This window comes from Prinia subflava, chromosome 1, assembly GCF_021018805.1.
Source record: "Prinia subflava isolate CZ2003 ecotype Zambia chromosome 1, Cam_Psub_1.2, whole genome shotgun sequence".
In the NCBI taxonomy this organism is placed as follows: Eukaryota; Metazoa; Chordata; class Aves; order Passeriformes; family Cisticolidae; genus Prinia; species Prinia subflava.
Genome location: NC_086247.1, coordinates 113482571 through 113498561, shown reverse-complemented (window position 1 = coordinate 113498561; position 15991 = coordinate 113482571). Strand labels below are relative to the sequence as shown.

General features: G+C 38.6%; 1 protein-coding gene across 7 annotated transcripts in view; it reads left to right on the top strand.

The window, feature by feature from the left end:
• The window catches only part of RBMS3 (RNA binding motif single stranded interacting protein 3), a 706117-nt gene that overhangs the window by 374943 nt on the left and 315183 nt on the right, over positions 1 to 15991 (top strand). For all 7 annotated transcript variants that reach the window (XM_063408744.1, XM_063408737.1, XM_063408753.1 and 4 more), the window contains one exon: positions 9483 to 9541. In XM_063408744.1, the coding sequence (XP_063264814.1) occupies positions 9483 to 9541 (59 nt within the window). The remainder of the gene's footprint in view (positions 1 to 9482; positions 9542 to 15991) is intronic.

Genomic DNA, 15991 nt, shown 5'->3' with positions numbered 1-15991 from the left:
ACTGAATGCTTTGAGTTCCCTTGAATAATGAGGCTATTGTTAAATGATTGAACACTTCAGAGATTAATATCATGGTATGCTGGCATGCTGGTTCATACCAACTGTAATTTAACAATGAATCTTCCTTAAGTAAGCAAGGCTGTGAATTAGACATCAGATTCAAGACAGCACAGCATGCTAGAACATACAGAGCAAATAAAGTCTACACTTTGGAATGGTATGTTGGGGAGGAGGGAGGGTATTTCCACAACATCTAAAATAATTGAATTGTTGGATAGAGGAAATTCCTCAAGTTTGAAGAACTGGTTCATTTTTTTTATTTCCAGTGCCAATGAGCAGTGTCGTTACAGTAGAAAAGGTTTGGACTTTTCTAAATCCACTTCCCTTCGAAATTTAGGATATGCCTGGCATTGTCATTTGTGACAAGCTGTAGTAAACCACATCTCATTCAGATCCCTAAACTCTCTTCCCAAGAGTGCCTCCTATCATACAGAAAATTTAGAGGCACTGCTAAGTGTCTGCAAACAAAAGTTGCATTTTATTTTTTAAGACATCTGAATTCTTGAAAATGTGGAATAATTAGTAATTGAAGATTTAATGATGGCCCAGAAAAAGAACTGAACTGTACTGCATGAAATCATAGTTATTAATTTGTGCATGAATTTCATTTTCCATACTTAATTTAGCAACTGTAGAATATTTTGCTAATTAATTATTAACACTGGTTATTTTTCATGGCAGAACTGTGAGGGAAAAACATAGCTTTCTATCAAAGTAAAAACATAAATGTCGTAATTTTAATATGATATACAATAATGTAATCAATTTTTAAATAGTCTTAAATAGCTTCAATATTTAAATATACAGATTTAATATGAATATAATACATAGCACTAATTAAGAATAAACAGCGTTTAGAATAGAAACTGCAGCTAATAGCCAAGTGTCTTACTTGCAACAAGCTGAGGAGAAACTCTGGAAAACGTCAGGCTGCTGTGGGGAGTGCCACATTAATAAGTGGCGTTTTATTCTGTCCTGGGTAACAGGGATGTGATGGCCTTATTATAAACTCTGTCAGTAGGATTTGAGTTTGTACCTTTCAAAGGCAAAGAAAAAAATATCTTTGTTTTCTGCAAGTATTAGATTAAACCACTTAATTTCATTTACATGCTGAAAAAAAAGTCTTATTTTGATTTTGGCAAAGAAAGGGAAAAGCCTACAGGAAAACTTTCCTGTGAACTACTAGAATGATCTACATCTTGCAGGTCTGAAAGTTCAAGGTCTTGCTATTTCAACAAATGTGTCTATTTAAATTTCATTTACTTTAACTTCTGTTTTACCTGGTTTAGTTTCCCAAGTACTTAAAACAATTGCAATAAGCCTTCAAGCCTGTACATTTTCATATGAAACTGTTTTTCCAGAAGTGAGGGTTCATATATAAATATATAAATGCAGATTAGTCTGAATACAAAGTATGACTCTCTCTTTCTTGGTAACTATGTGTTGTCTTGAAAATACATTTCTAACTTGAATGTGAGACACATCTTTCATTTTAGTGAGGGTGAAGGTGACACGCATTCCTGAGCTTTAATAGCAGTAGATTTTCCTTCTGAAAGAAAAGCTAGAATTTTCACAGCAGAGGAATTTTTTAGTTATAGGTGTTTCTTTACATGCCTATTTATTTACAGGATTATCTTTCTGAGGTTGTTGAAATTTTACAAGAAGCAAACTTCACTAAAACTACCAAGCTTTCCCTATTCTTCAATAAAAGAGCACCAAAGGACCTAACACAGCCTTCCAGGGCTGTATTAGAGCACTGTGATTTGAGATAATTGGTGCTTGCATCTTCTGAAAAGTGGGATTTCTGAAATTATCTGTAAATGCAGTGTTAAAGTAAATGGCATGATACATAATCTGAAATAGCTTTTTAGGTTCTTCCTTCCTAACATGGAACTGTTCTTCAGTAGGATGGTAAGATCTTGGATTTTGTCTAAAGCAATAATAGTGTTTATAGACATGTTATATAACACAGCTATTTTATGGATTTCATAGCTTTTTCTCTCTCCTAGTTCTGAAAAGTATATTTTCAGTGGATGTGGGATAATAGTGACTAATAGGTCCATGTATGTGTGAAATCACTAGAGCCTTAGTAGTAAATATCTCTACCAGAAGATACCATTGAATATGTATATGTTGTTTTAGTGATTCATCAGCTTGCATTCTCTTGGAAATTGACTCTTCCCACATGCTACAATGTTCATTACTGTCTACTTGAATCTAGGCTTCTAATTGTGCTGTTAGGAACAGAAATGGGTCTCAGTTTCAAAACTGCTGAGCTGCCCTTTCATAATTCGGTGCTAATGACTCAAGATCCCTTCTGAAAGTCCTGGGCTGGTTTAGATGTACAAACAAAAGATTTAAGAGGACCCTGTCCCTTTTTTGGTGATGTTTCTGAAACTCTTGGACAAGTTGTTAGTCTGAATTGCTTACTAACTTCACAGAGTATTCTGTGAAGAATGGGAAGAGACCCACTAGGATCATCAAAGTCACCCTCTGGGTGAAGAACCTTTTACTTAAACCTCCCCTGACACAGCTTCAGGCCATTCCCTCGGGTCCTGTCCCTGGTCACCACAGGGAAGAGATCAGTGCCTGCCCCTCCTCTTCATCATGAGGAAGTTGTGACTGCAATGAGGTCTCCCCTCAGCCTCCTCCATGCTGAACAAACTGGATGACATCAGCCACTTCACCATCTTCACATCCCTCCTTAGGGTACTCTCTGCTAGCTTTATACCTTAGATTGTGGCACCCTAAACTGCATACAATACTCAAGGTGAGGCCACGCTAGTGCAGGACAAGTGCTCCGCCTTGCCTGGCTGGCGATGCTGTCCCTGTCAGGACAGGGTTGGCCCTCCTGGCTGCCAGGGCACTGCTGGTTCACATTCAACTTGCATCCACCAGGTCCTCAGGTCCCTTGGTGCAGTGCTGCTCTCCAGCCTGTTGTTCCTCAGTCTGTCCGTACCTCCAGGGTTGCCCTGTCCCAAGAACAGAACCTGTCACTTCCCCTTGTTAGACTTCGTGCTGTTGGTGGTTGCACAGTCCTCTCGTTTATCAAGGTCTCTCTTGCCCTTGAGAGACACACCAGCTCCTCCCAATTTTATTTACCTCCTCCTCTCTGCAAACTTGGTATCCCTTCCAGTCGTGTGTCCAAGCCATTTATGAAGATTTCAGCCCTGGGCTGAGGATGGAGCCCTGTGGAACCCCACTGGTGACCATGCCCATCCAAATATCCCCTCATCCACTGTAACCCTTTGTGCCCTACCCATTGAGCCAGTTGCTCACCCATTATTGCACAATGTGTTTATCCAGCTTTGTGCTGGACATTTTGTGTGCTGTCCAGTGTGAGAGACAGTGTCAAAAGCTTGTGTTTTCCTGAGTGAAGGAATGATTTTTGTAAACATGACAGCCAGACCAAAGTAATTAGAGCAGAGCATCCAAACATTAAACTCTTACTGAAGCATGGTCTGGTCAGTCCTGTACACCATTAGTTCCCTGCAAGTGGCTCCTTTTATTTGTTCCCCAAGCCACACACTGGTCTGTGTGAGGTGCTCTGAGTGGCATGTGTTTTTCTGTTGTATTTTTGAGTGAATATACAAATTTCGTCTTTTTTTTTTTTTTAATTAGAAATAGCATACAGAGAAAGCGCAACAAAGCAACTCAGTCTTTGTTAAGGGACAGAATAGTAATGTCTTATATTTTGGGGAAAAAAATGTAAGCATTTAGAATACCATGCAGTAGATGAAATGCCCAGAAATTATTATGCAAATATATAATTTTTTTTTTTAAGTTCACGCCACCGTGTATTATAGGAAGAATTTCTCTCCAAGAAATTCAACAGCAGTTCTTTCCATACTTTAGGTCATCAAAATGTGGGCTTTACTTTCTCCCAAAACCCATGATTTGCCTAATAGAGTCTGCTTTAAACAAAATAAACCTGGTTGTGGTATTTAGATATTAATTCACAAGAATGAAAGAGCCTCAGAGTTGCTTATCTAAATCCAATTACTGCTGGTCAAATTCATCCCAGTGTAAAAGTTCCCAAGATAAAAGCATACATTACCTAAATGCCCAGAAACGCAGACTGTTTTCAGTTGGGTGGATTGTGCTCGGAGCAATGCTTGAGGCCTTGAGTGAACTCAAATGCTGGGGATATAATTATTAAGCTCTGAACTGGGAAATTACGAGATAACTCCATTGGTTTTTACTAAGCAAGGAAGAGTTCTGTACACTGGTTACTTGAGTTTCAATTCCAAGGCTCACTTTTTCCTGAAGGGCGCAGGCAGTGGTTGGAGGTGGGTAAAAGCTGTATTCTGTACCTGCCTGTGCACCCGTTGCCTTGTGGATGAGGATGGCAGCACATGTGCAGCACAGAGTCGGGTGAGTGCTGAGAGATTTATCCTGTCTGGCCCCACAGACATCTGGTGTTACAGCACTAGCTGTGGCCAGCCTGAAGGTTGGCTTGAAAGACAGAATATGCTGTGCCTGTCCCAGAGGTTTTGTTTCTCTTAACGACATGGGTTGAAAATTTCGAGTGGCCCCCCACCAGCCTGGCCTTGTAGGAAATCCATTCTTTGATGCAGCAGCTCCTGGTCACAGCTGTTACTCAGCCAGCTTCCCCTCTTGGCGTGTTGCCTGCCAGCAGTGGGGTGGGTGGCACCTGGCTCCTCTGCCTTGAGCTAGTCCTTAGCTGATCTCACTTGTCTCCTAACCCTAGCTGTCCACTTACCTTCCCTGCACCCTGGCTTCCCACAGCTAGGAGGAGAAATGGTTCAAATTCTGTGTGTGCTTGGAGACAGCAAATTTCCCTGTGTTTGGAGTTGGCTGTGGCTAAGGTTCATGCGTCTTACAAGGGCTATCACTCACAGCTGAGTGGTTTCCTTCAGGCACTATCTCCATTTTAACAACAGTTATCAAATAACGTCCCGGAAATGATCGCGTTGAGCTTTGTCTGCAGTGTAAGTGCTGATCGACCGCCTGCCTGAAAGCTCTTAAAGTGATCTGCTTTGATGTACATACATTAAGGGCTTCTTTTGCATTGCTTGCATCTTTTCTGAGTCTGCTGAGTACTCTGAAAACGTGGGGTGCAACAGGATGGGGTCTCAAAAGTGATTTTTGACACAGCTCTATAACCAGGACTGAACAGGGAGATTATTTCTCTGTACAGAACTCTGTGGGCTCTTCCCTTAGTTCTAGCTTTTGTGTGAGATGGTGTCAGATGCTGTTGCTAAGTGAAGAGTTTTTAAGTGACCTTTGTAATTTTAATAGGGTATGTCAGATGACGTCAACAGTTTCACTGTTATATACAAGAATTAGTTATGTTTGTCAGTAAAATTAGTTATGTTTGTATAGTAAAATGAGTTATGTTGGTAAGAAGGTATTTCTAGCCTCAGCTGAATGTTTTCTTGGAATGTAAGAGTGGCTGGGCTGGGCCTGAGAGGAATTTGTTTCGGCAGCTGTGGAGGTGCGTGATGTTAAAACAGGGACAACGTGATGATGCTGCTCTGGTATCCTCTCAGTTTCTGGTGGTGTGTGACTTCCAGGGCACAAGTATGACTTTGCTTTTATTTTTATGACAGATTTTCCCTCCTAGAAGCTGTCGGATAGCTTTTTGTAGTGATCTCTCTGTTGGGTCATTGGTTGGGCTGTAGCAATGAGTTCCTCAAGTAGCTCTTTATTCTGGAACCTGCAGATTTTAAACTTTATAATTTTCTGGGCAGTCCTTATATATTCTGAGAAACAATGAAGACAACTAGTCATTATTTCACTGCACGGGTTCTTCATTAATGTGGTGAAGTCCTAGTCTGTGCAGCTGCTTCTGACATGGAAACTCTTTCAAAATCTGACCACCTGGTTTTCTGTGAAAATTATTGCATAAATAAGAATCCAAAGCATAATTGAATATAAACAATCAGAAGGATTTTTAAAGGCACTTGAACAATTTTTTTAGTGGTTACTATGCATTTATATAACACTTCAGGAAGACTGTCTGGAAACCTTTTTGAGCAGCAATTTCAGTTCAGACGCTCAATAGACATTCTTGAGGTAGCCATCTCAGATCATTACGTCTGTTTCCTTGGACAGTGTGATGCAGTAGGTTATCCTTAACGATACAGCCATTATTTTGAAGGGTTCGAAATATGGCAGTGAGGTGAACTCAATTCTACAGTCATCCTTTTTTAACCAGAATTTTTGATTCAGTATCTTTGAAAGAGTACTTCCATGAGATGTACTCAAGAGAAAATTAAATAGTGCTCACAAAAAGGAGACCATACCTGTTATTTTGTTTACGTTAATACCAGTAGTTTGCAGAACACAGGTGTGCAGGCTGTTGAATTTTGTAATAATTTCCATTTAAATATAAGAAAACAAGAGGTAAGCTCTTGTGATGTATTTTATCCTTATTTTTGTGAATATTCTTATTGAGTACATTTTTTAGTACTTCTGGGTGAATCAAATCACGATTAAAGGTAAAACAAGCAGAAAGCCAAACAACTTTGGAGATGAGCTATAGCTTAATATCACACTTCACACATGAGAGAAAGAAATATGACTGCATTTGTAGGAACAAAATACCTTCCTGATTTCATGCAGCACACCAACTAACATTCTTCATCAGAACTGATGTTCTGATTACTGTAGAATAATCACTTGAAATATTTAGTAAAACAGTGTCCAAATTAATTCCAATTACTTTCTTGTGGCAGCACTCAGGGTTTACAGCAGCAGATTAAATCGCCAACATATGGCTAATTGCCTATGGCAGTGTTTGTTGTTGTGGTGCCTCTTGCCACTCTGATGTCTGTTCCTGCAAATGCGAAGGTGTGCACACGACTTTGAGTGTGGGGAGAAGCGTTTGCTGAACTGAACAGAATCCTGTGAGAAAAATCTCTAGTGTAACTAAGTGTTTGCAGGATTGCAGTATGTTGCAAATAACTCTGTGACATCTATAATAAAAGAAGTGGAACCACAGATGCCTGTCTCTGCTGGCAAGAGATGTAAACGTCTAGCTCTCAGGTGACTTGGGTGAAACAACGTATCAATTCATTAGGAGTGGCGGGACGGAAATGGAGGCGGTGTGTTGGTTTTTGTTGGCGGCAGTTTAGGTAGGAGTTGTGTTTTATTTGAGGTTGTTGTGGGTTAGCTGCTGATTTTTGTTGGATTCTTCTTCCATATATCTGTCAGAGGCACATTACTCTACAAGATAGGTGTGATTTTGCATGTTTTTCACATATTTGCTATTAAATCTAAGTAAATCAAATAAATGAAGATACACTGCACGGGGCAAATTTCCTGCTGGATAGGCTGACCCACTGAACAGCCATAAATCACTGAATTGAATTTTTCTTTGCCTTCTTAAGACATATGCTGTAATATCTTAGAGGCCAAAGTCAACTTCAGGTACTACCATGAAGAATTATAAAATTAAGTGGAACATGAGTGAGTTTAAAGGCCCCAATTCTGGAAACACCTGAGGTTAGAAAAGCATGTGATCTCAGGGTTAACATTAAATCCGTTATGTATTTGGTTGGAGTGGAGCCAGCTGTGGCAAAACAGATTCTCAACTACCTGCCCATGTACCCATCATAATGCAGTGAACAATGGATTGTGCCTGCCTTCAGAGCCCAAAGTCCTTCTGGTCTACAGAGTCAGCAAAAACCAGCGGGTGGAGAGAGGTGAAGGGGAGGAAGGCTTGTGTGACTCTTTTTGGTTCCTAAAAGATAGCTGAATTGGGGCTTGACTTAGTTGACACAAATTGTTAATACCCTTAGGTCGGTTTTTCCTCCTGCTCCTGACTGGTTTCAGACTGAAACCAAATGAAGTACAGCATGCTTTTCCTCCTCAAATGAAATGGAAACAAATGTTTTTGCGGGTTCTTAGGGAAAGGAAAAACAGTGAAATGGAAAGTCTCACTTTGCATCACTTACAAAAGCAGAGTAGAGAGGGAGAGATGGTGCTCTTTATCTTAAGCTGAATGGATATGTATCACTTGCAGTATGGAAACTTCAGTTGAAAACTTTGTCTCAAATTTTTGCTGGTATCAAAGAGTATGTTCAGTTAGGCCATTGCCAGTCTCTTGTAGGTGCTACTCCCCTTCATGAACTATTCAAGTGTTTTCTTGATCCCAGTGATGTGTGGTTTTTTTCTTTTTCTTTCTTTTTTTGCCTGGTTTCCTGAGTATGTTTACAGACCATAGGACAAAGAAGAGTGTGTCGCTGAATATGTAGTACAGTACTCTAGCTGCCCTTAGAGTTCTTGAGTTCTTTTCTGTATGTTGAGAGACATGGATTTCCTCCTGAGACAGAGAAAGGAATAGCAGCAAGGTTTTCCACATTCCAGTTTCTGGATTTCAAGTAGGAGCCACTAACACCAAATTTATATTGCTGTTAATAAAGATTAACAAATAAGCATTTGTCTACCGTACATTTCAATGGTTTATAATTTATGTTGGTTATTTTCCATGGGTGTTGCTTTGCCATTAGAAGATATAATTTCTTAAATCTTTTATAGTAATATGTCCTTTGTGGAGAAACCTGTGTTTCATGGAGAAATCCTCCAAATGAAAGCCCAGTATATCAGAGTATCAATAATGCTTTTTACAAAATGTGGACAAGGGCATTTTAAAAGAAGTTCTCTTCTGTGAAGACCAAGATGTATCAGTGATTTGAGAAACAAAATGGTTTTACTTATTCTTCTGATAAATGCCATCTTCTGTGATCTTTTACCATGATTTTGTGATACTTACTATTAAGTCTGCATTTTTAATCTTAACTTCTGTGAGGTAAACACAGATACCTATTTTATGGTCTAGTTGCTTTTTATAACAAGTTGTAGCTGCCCGAATTCCCTCTTCACCATGCTAAGTCTATCAAATTGCAGTGCCATGCTATCCATGGGAGGTGATATAAATTCAAATTAGTATTAACATTCATCTTGGAAAGAGCTGGGAGATGGCACACAAACCTCAAAGGTTCTGTTTATCCAAACTAGATAGAGTGTGTATCCATAGACATGGATGCACACATGAACACAGCGGTGCGTGCCTGTGTATGAAAGGTGACAGAAATTCCTGCATTTTGGTTAATCCTGAAGGAATGTGGTCCCTCTGTATTTAAACTAAACAAACTCAAAATAATTTAGTCAAAGAAGCCTCTTTACCAGTGTCAATGTAAAATCCATACTATGATTGGCATTTATGCTGGCAGTGCACGGAGCAGAGATGGACAGGCTGTGACAAGTGCTCTGCAGGGGAGCTCTAAAGGTGTTTGAACTGGTGGCATAAGGGCTTTCTCCAGGGTTATCAGATGAATGTTTTTCAAGAGCTCTAGACCTCTTCCTAGGAGATGTGTTATATATGCATGCAAAAATCACTATGTACTTTACTAAAATATAGTAACTTGTATCTCTGATTTTTGTTTTCTCCATAGGTATGGGAAAATTGTATCCACAAAGGCAATTCTTGACAAAAACACAAATCAGTGCAAAGGTACGTGCAAAGTGTCCACCCTGTGAGTTCATTATCAGTTTGAATGATTGACTGGTGGCTTGACTGCCAAAGCTCTAGCTCCAACTGTGCAATCAACATAATGCACAGTATATTACAAACGTATTTAATAATGCCAAAGCTTTGAGTTGTGCTTCCAGTAACATTGCTCATTAATTTTTTTCATTAACAAACAAAATGAAAATCACAAATCAGAACAAGTATCAAATTGCTTCGGCAGAAGAGTAAATTACCTTCTAACCACATAGTGTTGTCTGATTTGAATGATATCATCAGTGATGCAAATTGATTTCCTATATAAAACTGAGGAACCTTTGGGAAAAGTTTCCCAAGGAAAACCTGATCTAATTTTTATATTTTTGTGAAGTCTTGGCTTATGCTAATGGAAGAAGGAAATATTTTTTATGACACAAATAGATCTACAATATATCTACAATATATCTATATCTTGCAATACCAAGATACAGAAATAATTCCTCTTCCAGTTTTATGTCCTTAATTTTTCTGCTAATGTATGAGAATGTTTTTAAATTAAATATAGCATGTTTTGTGTGTGTATGTGTAGCTATATTTGCTATATTGACTAATGTGTAGTAGTATCTCAGGACAAGAATTGTTCCTCATTTATGAGTCTGCAGTGTCACTGAGTCTATAGAGGAGGAACTGTGCCCTAAAATGATTCTGGAGCTTTCCACTAGTGGTGTACAGAATACTTTTGGAGCAGTAAGATCTACTAGAGTGAGTTCTCCTGAAAAGAAGCATTCCTGGATAGCATTTCCATTTATGATAGTAAAAAGAAAAGGAATTGCAGTTTAGGACTATCTTGTGAGTGGCCAGATATGGGGTGAAGAGAAGCAGCAGAGCAGCATCCTGGGAAAATTATGAGATGGGAGAAAAATCCTGCTACACGTACCAAGGATGTTTTTGAGATTTGTAGAAGTGTGTGACTTAATCTATTGCCTGCCAGAAATAGCATTTATTAGCTGCTCAGGAGAAAAGCAAGTTGGAAGACTGCAGTTGTAGTCTTAGAAAACTCCACCAACCCAGTTGGTCATGGGCCATTGTCATAAGTTGCACTGCTATGCATTTGCTTTTGCCTGAATGTGCATTTGATTTCCTCAGGGCACTCTTCTGTCAGAATTCTGATAACATCACTCTGTATTTCTTTGAATATCACACCAGGAACAAGACTTCATTGTGTTTGGGGTTTGGTGGTTTTTGCTTTTTTTTGATTGCGTTACAAAAGAATACCCTTGTGAGCAGAACTTCCTTTGCTCTCATTGCCAGTGGTAAACAAGGAAAGGAGTGGATCTGTTTCTGAAACACAAAATGTGAAGTGAAAATATTGTAAAGAATTTGAACGGTAGAATTTTGAGAAAGCAAAATGCCTGGTTTTAGTGTTCTTTATATTATAGTTAGCTTTAAAATTATTTTAATATGAGCCATATAACAATGAGTTGATATTTTCTGTTAGTTTGCTTTCGTGCTGTTGTATTACACTGTAGGGCAGAGATATCTATTTCTATTTTCAAAGATGGATCTTTATGACATAAGTAGTGCCATTAAAAGATCATAAACATAATTGGATTTATTAACAGTATGCTTTATGCCATAAAAAGAATAGATGTTTTACTGCTTTAAATGCTGGGTACAATTTCCTTTCTCTTCAGTAAGGCTGTCAAAAAAAAAAAAAAGCTTCCTAGGAAGCAGAAGTGGAAGGGACCTGCAGAGGTCAAGACCTGCCTTGGGGCAGGATCAGCTCTAGCCCACTGCTGAGGGGTATTTCTGTAACCTGTGCTCAAAGGTCTCCAGTGGTGGCCATTCCTCGAACTCCTCAGGCAGTCTGTGATAACACTCCCTCTCCTCCTATAATGAAGCATTTCCTAATGTCTAACCCAAATCTCTCTTGATGCAATTCAAGTCTATTGCTTCTTTTCTTGTCCCCAGTGGACACATAGAGCAGTTTATTTCTTTCCTTTTTGCGGCAAACATATATATTTGGAGAGTGATCTGCATCTGCCTTATCTTTTCCTTAGACTAAACACTAGTCTTTTAACTTTTTCCTTAAAGGCAATTTGTTTTAAATTTCTCAATATATTGCACTTTGCTGGTCTCTTTAATCAGCTCTGTCCTTACCTGAAGAACTTGAAGCTGGGCATAAGATTTTAGATGGCCTAAATTTGATCATTTTAAATAGTATAGAGGGATTTCATTTGTCTTCTCTGTGATCATGTGACTCTCCTCTTTGTTGATGCATGCATATAAATAATTTTATATTTATTTAAAATATAGATGCATCTCTGAGGCACAGGGTGTTGCATGAGAAAAATGGTGCTGGTTTTTGCTGAGAGAGTCTGTGCAGCCCCTGGTTTTGTTACTGTCTTTCAGTGCTGCTGCCAGCCAGGCATTCCTTGTTGTGTGCTCTGCTCTGGGTTGTTGATTATTCCCTCCTAGAGCTAGAACTTTTCATTTGTCTGTATTGAATTTTATCCTCTTTTTTTTCCTGTGGTCTCCTTAATTTACTAAGGTTTGAGTATAATCTTAAGCCTCCAGAGTGCTTGCAGCACTTACCTCTTTAGTATACTCTTCACAGTTAATAAATGGTTTCTCTAATCCACTGGACAAGATAATGTGGAAAAGAGTGAATAATAACAGACCTGGGGAAGACTTTTGAGGAAACCCTCTCGGTACACCAGGCAGTGCAATACTGAGCCATTGAGAACTTATTTTTTAAATTGGATCTGCTGATCAGTTTGACACCTACTTCACAGCATTTTCGGCTAGACCTTTTTTCTCCTATCTGCTCTAGTTATGAAAGAGAAGCAAGGTTTAACCGAAATATGTAATACTGAGCTATTCATAAGGCTGGTTACATACTTTTAGACAAAATTATGATATGACACTTTTTTACTCTTTCTGAATCTGTGCTGCATAGGACTAATCACCACCTTTGAGGCTCTGTGAATGGATTCAGGCAAATATTTCCTCCAAGATTTTTCCAGAAGTTGAAAGTGTCTCTAAAACAGTGGAATCTACATCTATGCCTTAGAAAAACCCAGCCAAATTCAACAAACAACAACCACCACCAACTGCCCCACTCCCAACACAATCCCCCTTTCCCCCTAAACCTAAAAAAACCTCAAACAAAAGCTAGTATTCAAACAACAAAAAAGGAAAAAAACCACACTATTTGTTTGCTCCTTTCCAGTCTTTTGGGTCTCTCACTTTCTGCCAAGTATGAGATTATCTTGTTAAATGAGCACATTGTCCTGTGATGTGCATCCAATGAAGTAGAGTGGAATAAATTCAAGGAGATGATAGAAATTAGCACATGATGAGTGATTTCAGAATTTATTTCAGTGTCATTTGCGTGTTGACCAAGGTGTAGAGTAAAGCTGAAAGTAGAAATATTTAATTTAGCAAGGAAATAATTTCCAAACTTCCATGTAACAGCAAATCTGTTAAAACAGGTTACTGCTTAGCTAGAAGTGTTAGGTTTCCTTTTGGAGAAATGAGGAAAACATTCAGTGATATACTTTAAGTAATTCTCCATTATTCCTCAGATTTTTAAAAAGATACCCACAACATTCCTGTCACGATAAGGAGCAGTGTTACCTAAGGATTTCTCCCTGGTCTGAATTAAGCAGTCAGATCTAAAGTAACCATATAGGCTGCAAGGGAGTTCGCCAGGGACACCTTTTGACATAACCTCTCATTTTCAGATTGCTCTTTATTGTTGGTGTAACTGCTAAGTGAGGGAGAGGAGAAGTAACAATCGCCCTGTAACAGAACAATATATAAAACAAAATGAGCACAGTCATGACAACATGGCCAGAAATCTCTGAACAAAGCAAAGAACAAATACATATGGAGAATAATGAAAAACAGACACATGATTCATTCAGATGTTCAAACACAAACCCCCTAATGAACCAGTTGGAGAGTTTTGGCTGCTTTTGCTTTTTCCCTTTCCCTCCCCTCTCTCCCTCTTCTCCTTGCACATTTCCCCTTCTGGGCCTACTGTAGTTGCTAATTTAAAAAGTGGGGGAAATTAAATAAAAGAAACCATTCAAGAGAAGCATTAATCTGAACCGTGTAGCCTCTTCTCTTTCCAGCCCTGGCCCCCCACCCTCCCCAGCCTGGCTTGCCTTTGATAGACCTACGTGCTCAGAGCTGAGGGAATGAGTAATGGTTGTTTCACAGTACAGTTTCCATACCTCATAGCAATGGAATACAGAACAGTTAATCTGCCAAATACACAAGCCCATTTCTTAGAGTATGAATTACTGTCATCTGTGTCTGCCCTTGCAGACACTGTAATTGCATGCATGCAGATTGGCTTCCTGGTTTAATCAGGGGCTTGCATGATTTTGAGTATTTTGCTAGGACCTTAGAAGATGAGCACAGAGGAATGACTAAAAGTCTGAAATTCCACCTGTGGAGGGTTTTTTTTTAATAAATAAAACTTATGAATCAGTAATTTGTAGGAGACAAACACTTCAGCAGTATATTCTTCATTATATATATATTTCAAACTATGAATGACTTGATATGTTGAGTAGCGGTGTTTGTCTTAGGAGAGAAATGTGCCTAACATGAAGAAGGGAACTACAGTGACTTGGTTCATAATTTTAGTATTTCATTATGACATTTTTGTAGTTGAGGAATGTTAGCAATGAGCTATTTCTTTTCAAAATATGAAAACCGTGAATGCAGCTATGCACTCATTAGGATTGTGGTAGGTTTATGGTAAAAAAAAAAAGCCATGAGGTCATCTGTGTTAACCCACCATATATCACATACAATTTTATTTCTTCAAGTTGCCTTGCTGTTTTAAACCAGGACATAAAATTTACCATGACCTATTTTATAAATTGAGATTTTATTTGTGTAACAAAAATGGAATAACTGGAGCCTTACTATAAGTGCTGGATATAATTGGAATGGCATGATAAAGTGGTGTTTCGTATCTCCCAAAAGGAGTCTGTCCTGCTGTGTTTCAGTGTTGCTACTCCTATGCTTAAGCTCACCAGCATCCCCAAATACTCTAATGCATTGGAGCTTAATGAGCTGGAGGCTTCTGCTTGGGTGTTCTGATAAACAAAGCTTATATTCATAGAGTAGATACACCTTGGTATGTGTGTTAGATAAAATACTTTCAAACCTTCAAATTTTACAAAGTATTCTCTGGACATATTCTATGAAGAGTGAAAGTTATTTGTGATTATATGAAATGATGCATTTTTACTTTATGTTTTTAAATTCATATTCTTATAATTAAGATGGCACAATTTAGTTGTGACTAGCAATGTGAAGGAAGCCTATGTAAAATAATAAGCTGCTGGGAAAGAGCCAAGCGACATAGAAAGCTATTTAGTTAATAAATTTTATTTATTGGGAATAAGCTCGAATTACAATAACTGTGCTGTGTAATTTATGATTCTCAGAATTGCCATTTTGAAAGGGAAAAAAATCCAGACAAGTAGGTCTCTGCCTGATCACAGACTGTAAACTGTTCACACTAGGAGGGCATGCACAGTGTGCTTCAAGGGGAAATGGATCTTGTAGAAAGTAAATAATTTGTAAAACAGACTTATTTAATTTTGAAACTCTAGACTTGTGTAGCTAATAAATCAGTCCTGTTTTCAATGCCAGAGTAGCAATAGATGTGCTGGGTTTTGTGCATTGGTTTTGTTTGTTTGCATTTATTTATTTATTTTTATTTTTGATCTACTCCAAAGCATTATGTAATCAGTGGCATAATAGTTCTGAAGTTATTAAAAGTGTAGCAATAGGGAATATTTTAATTCAGCAGGGTTTGTGACAGTGAGGTGTTTGTGAGAGCCAGACACGTGCTGAGTGTGGGGTGGGCGCTTGGCGAGTTTTTCCTGTGGCTCTGCTGATCCATCTCACCAGCAGCCACATCTCATCTGGTCCTTTTTTCTGTGGCTCTGCTGATCCATCTCACCACTGACCTGCAGCAGCCACAGCTGATCTGGTCCTTCTGTTCCTGAATCTCCTGAACAGAGTGCACAAACTATTAGCAAGCCAGCTGATAAAACCAAATCTCCAGAGATAGAAGGACAAAGTCTTCAACAGTATCACTGGGTTCCCCTTTTGAAACAGCCGAAAGGAAAAAAACAGACTTGTAATGCTGCAATGCTTTGTGTTTTGATAAGATACATTAGACAACATGAGGCTGCTTGTTTAAAATTTGTAATTATTTGGAGGTTTTTTCATCTCTTTTCTGGGATGTCTTTTTAAACCTCAGTGGTTTTTTTACTTTCAGTTCTGTGGTTTTTATAAGTAAAGGTAGAGATAATATTTTTTTCTGTTTAAATTAAAAAGTGATACTGCTGTGGAACCACATGAGACCAAGAGTCGAGTCTTAAGAAAAAATAACTGAAGGAGTCATCTAAACACCATGATGGC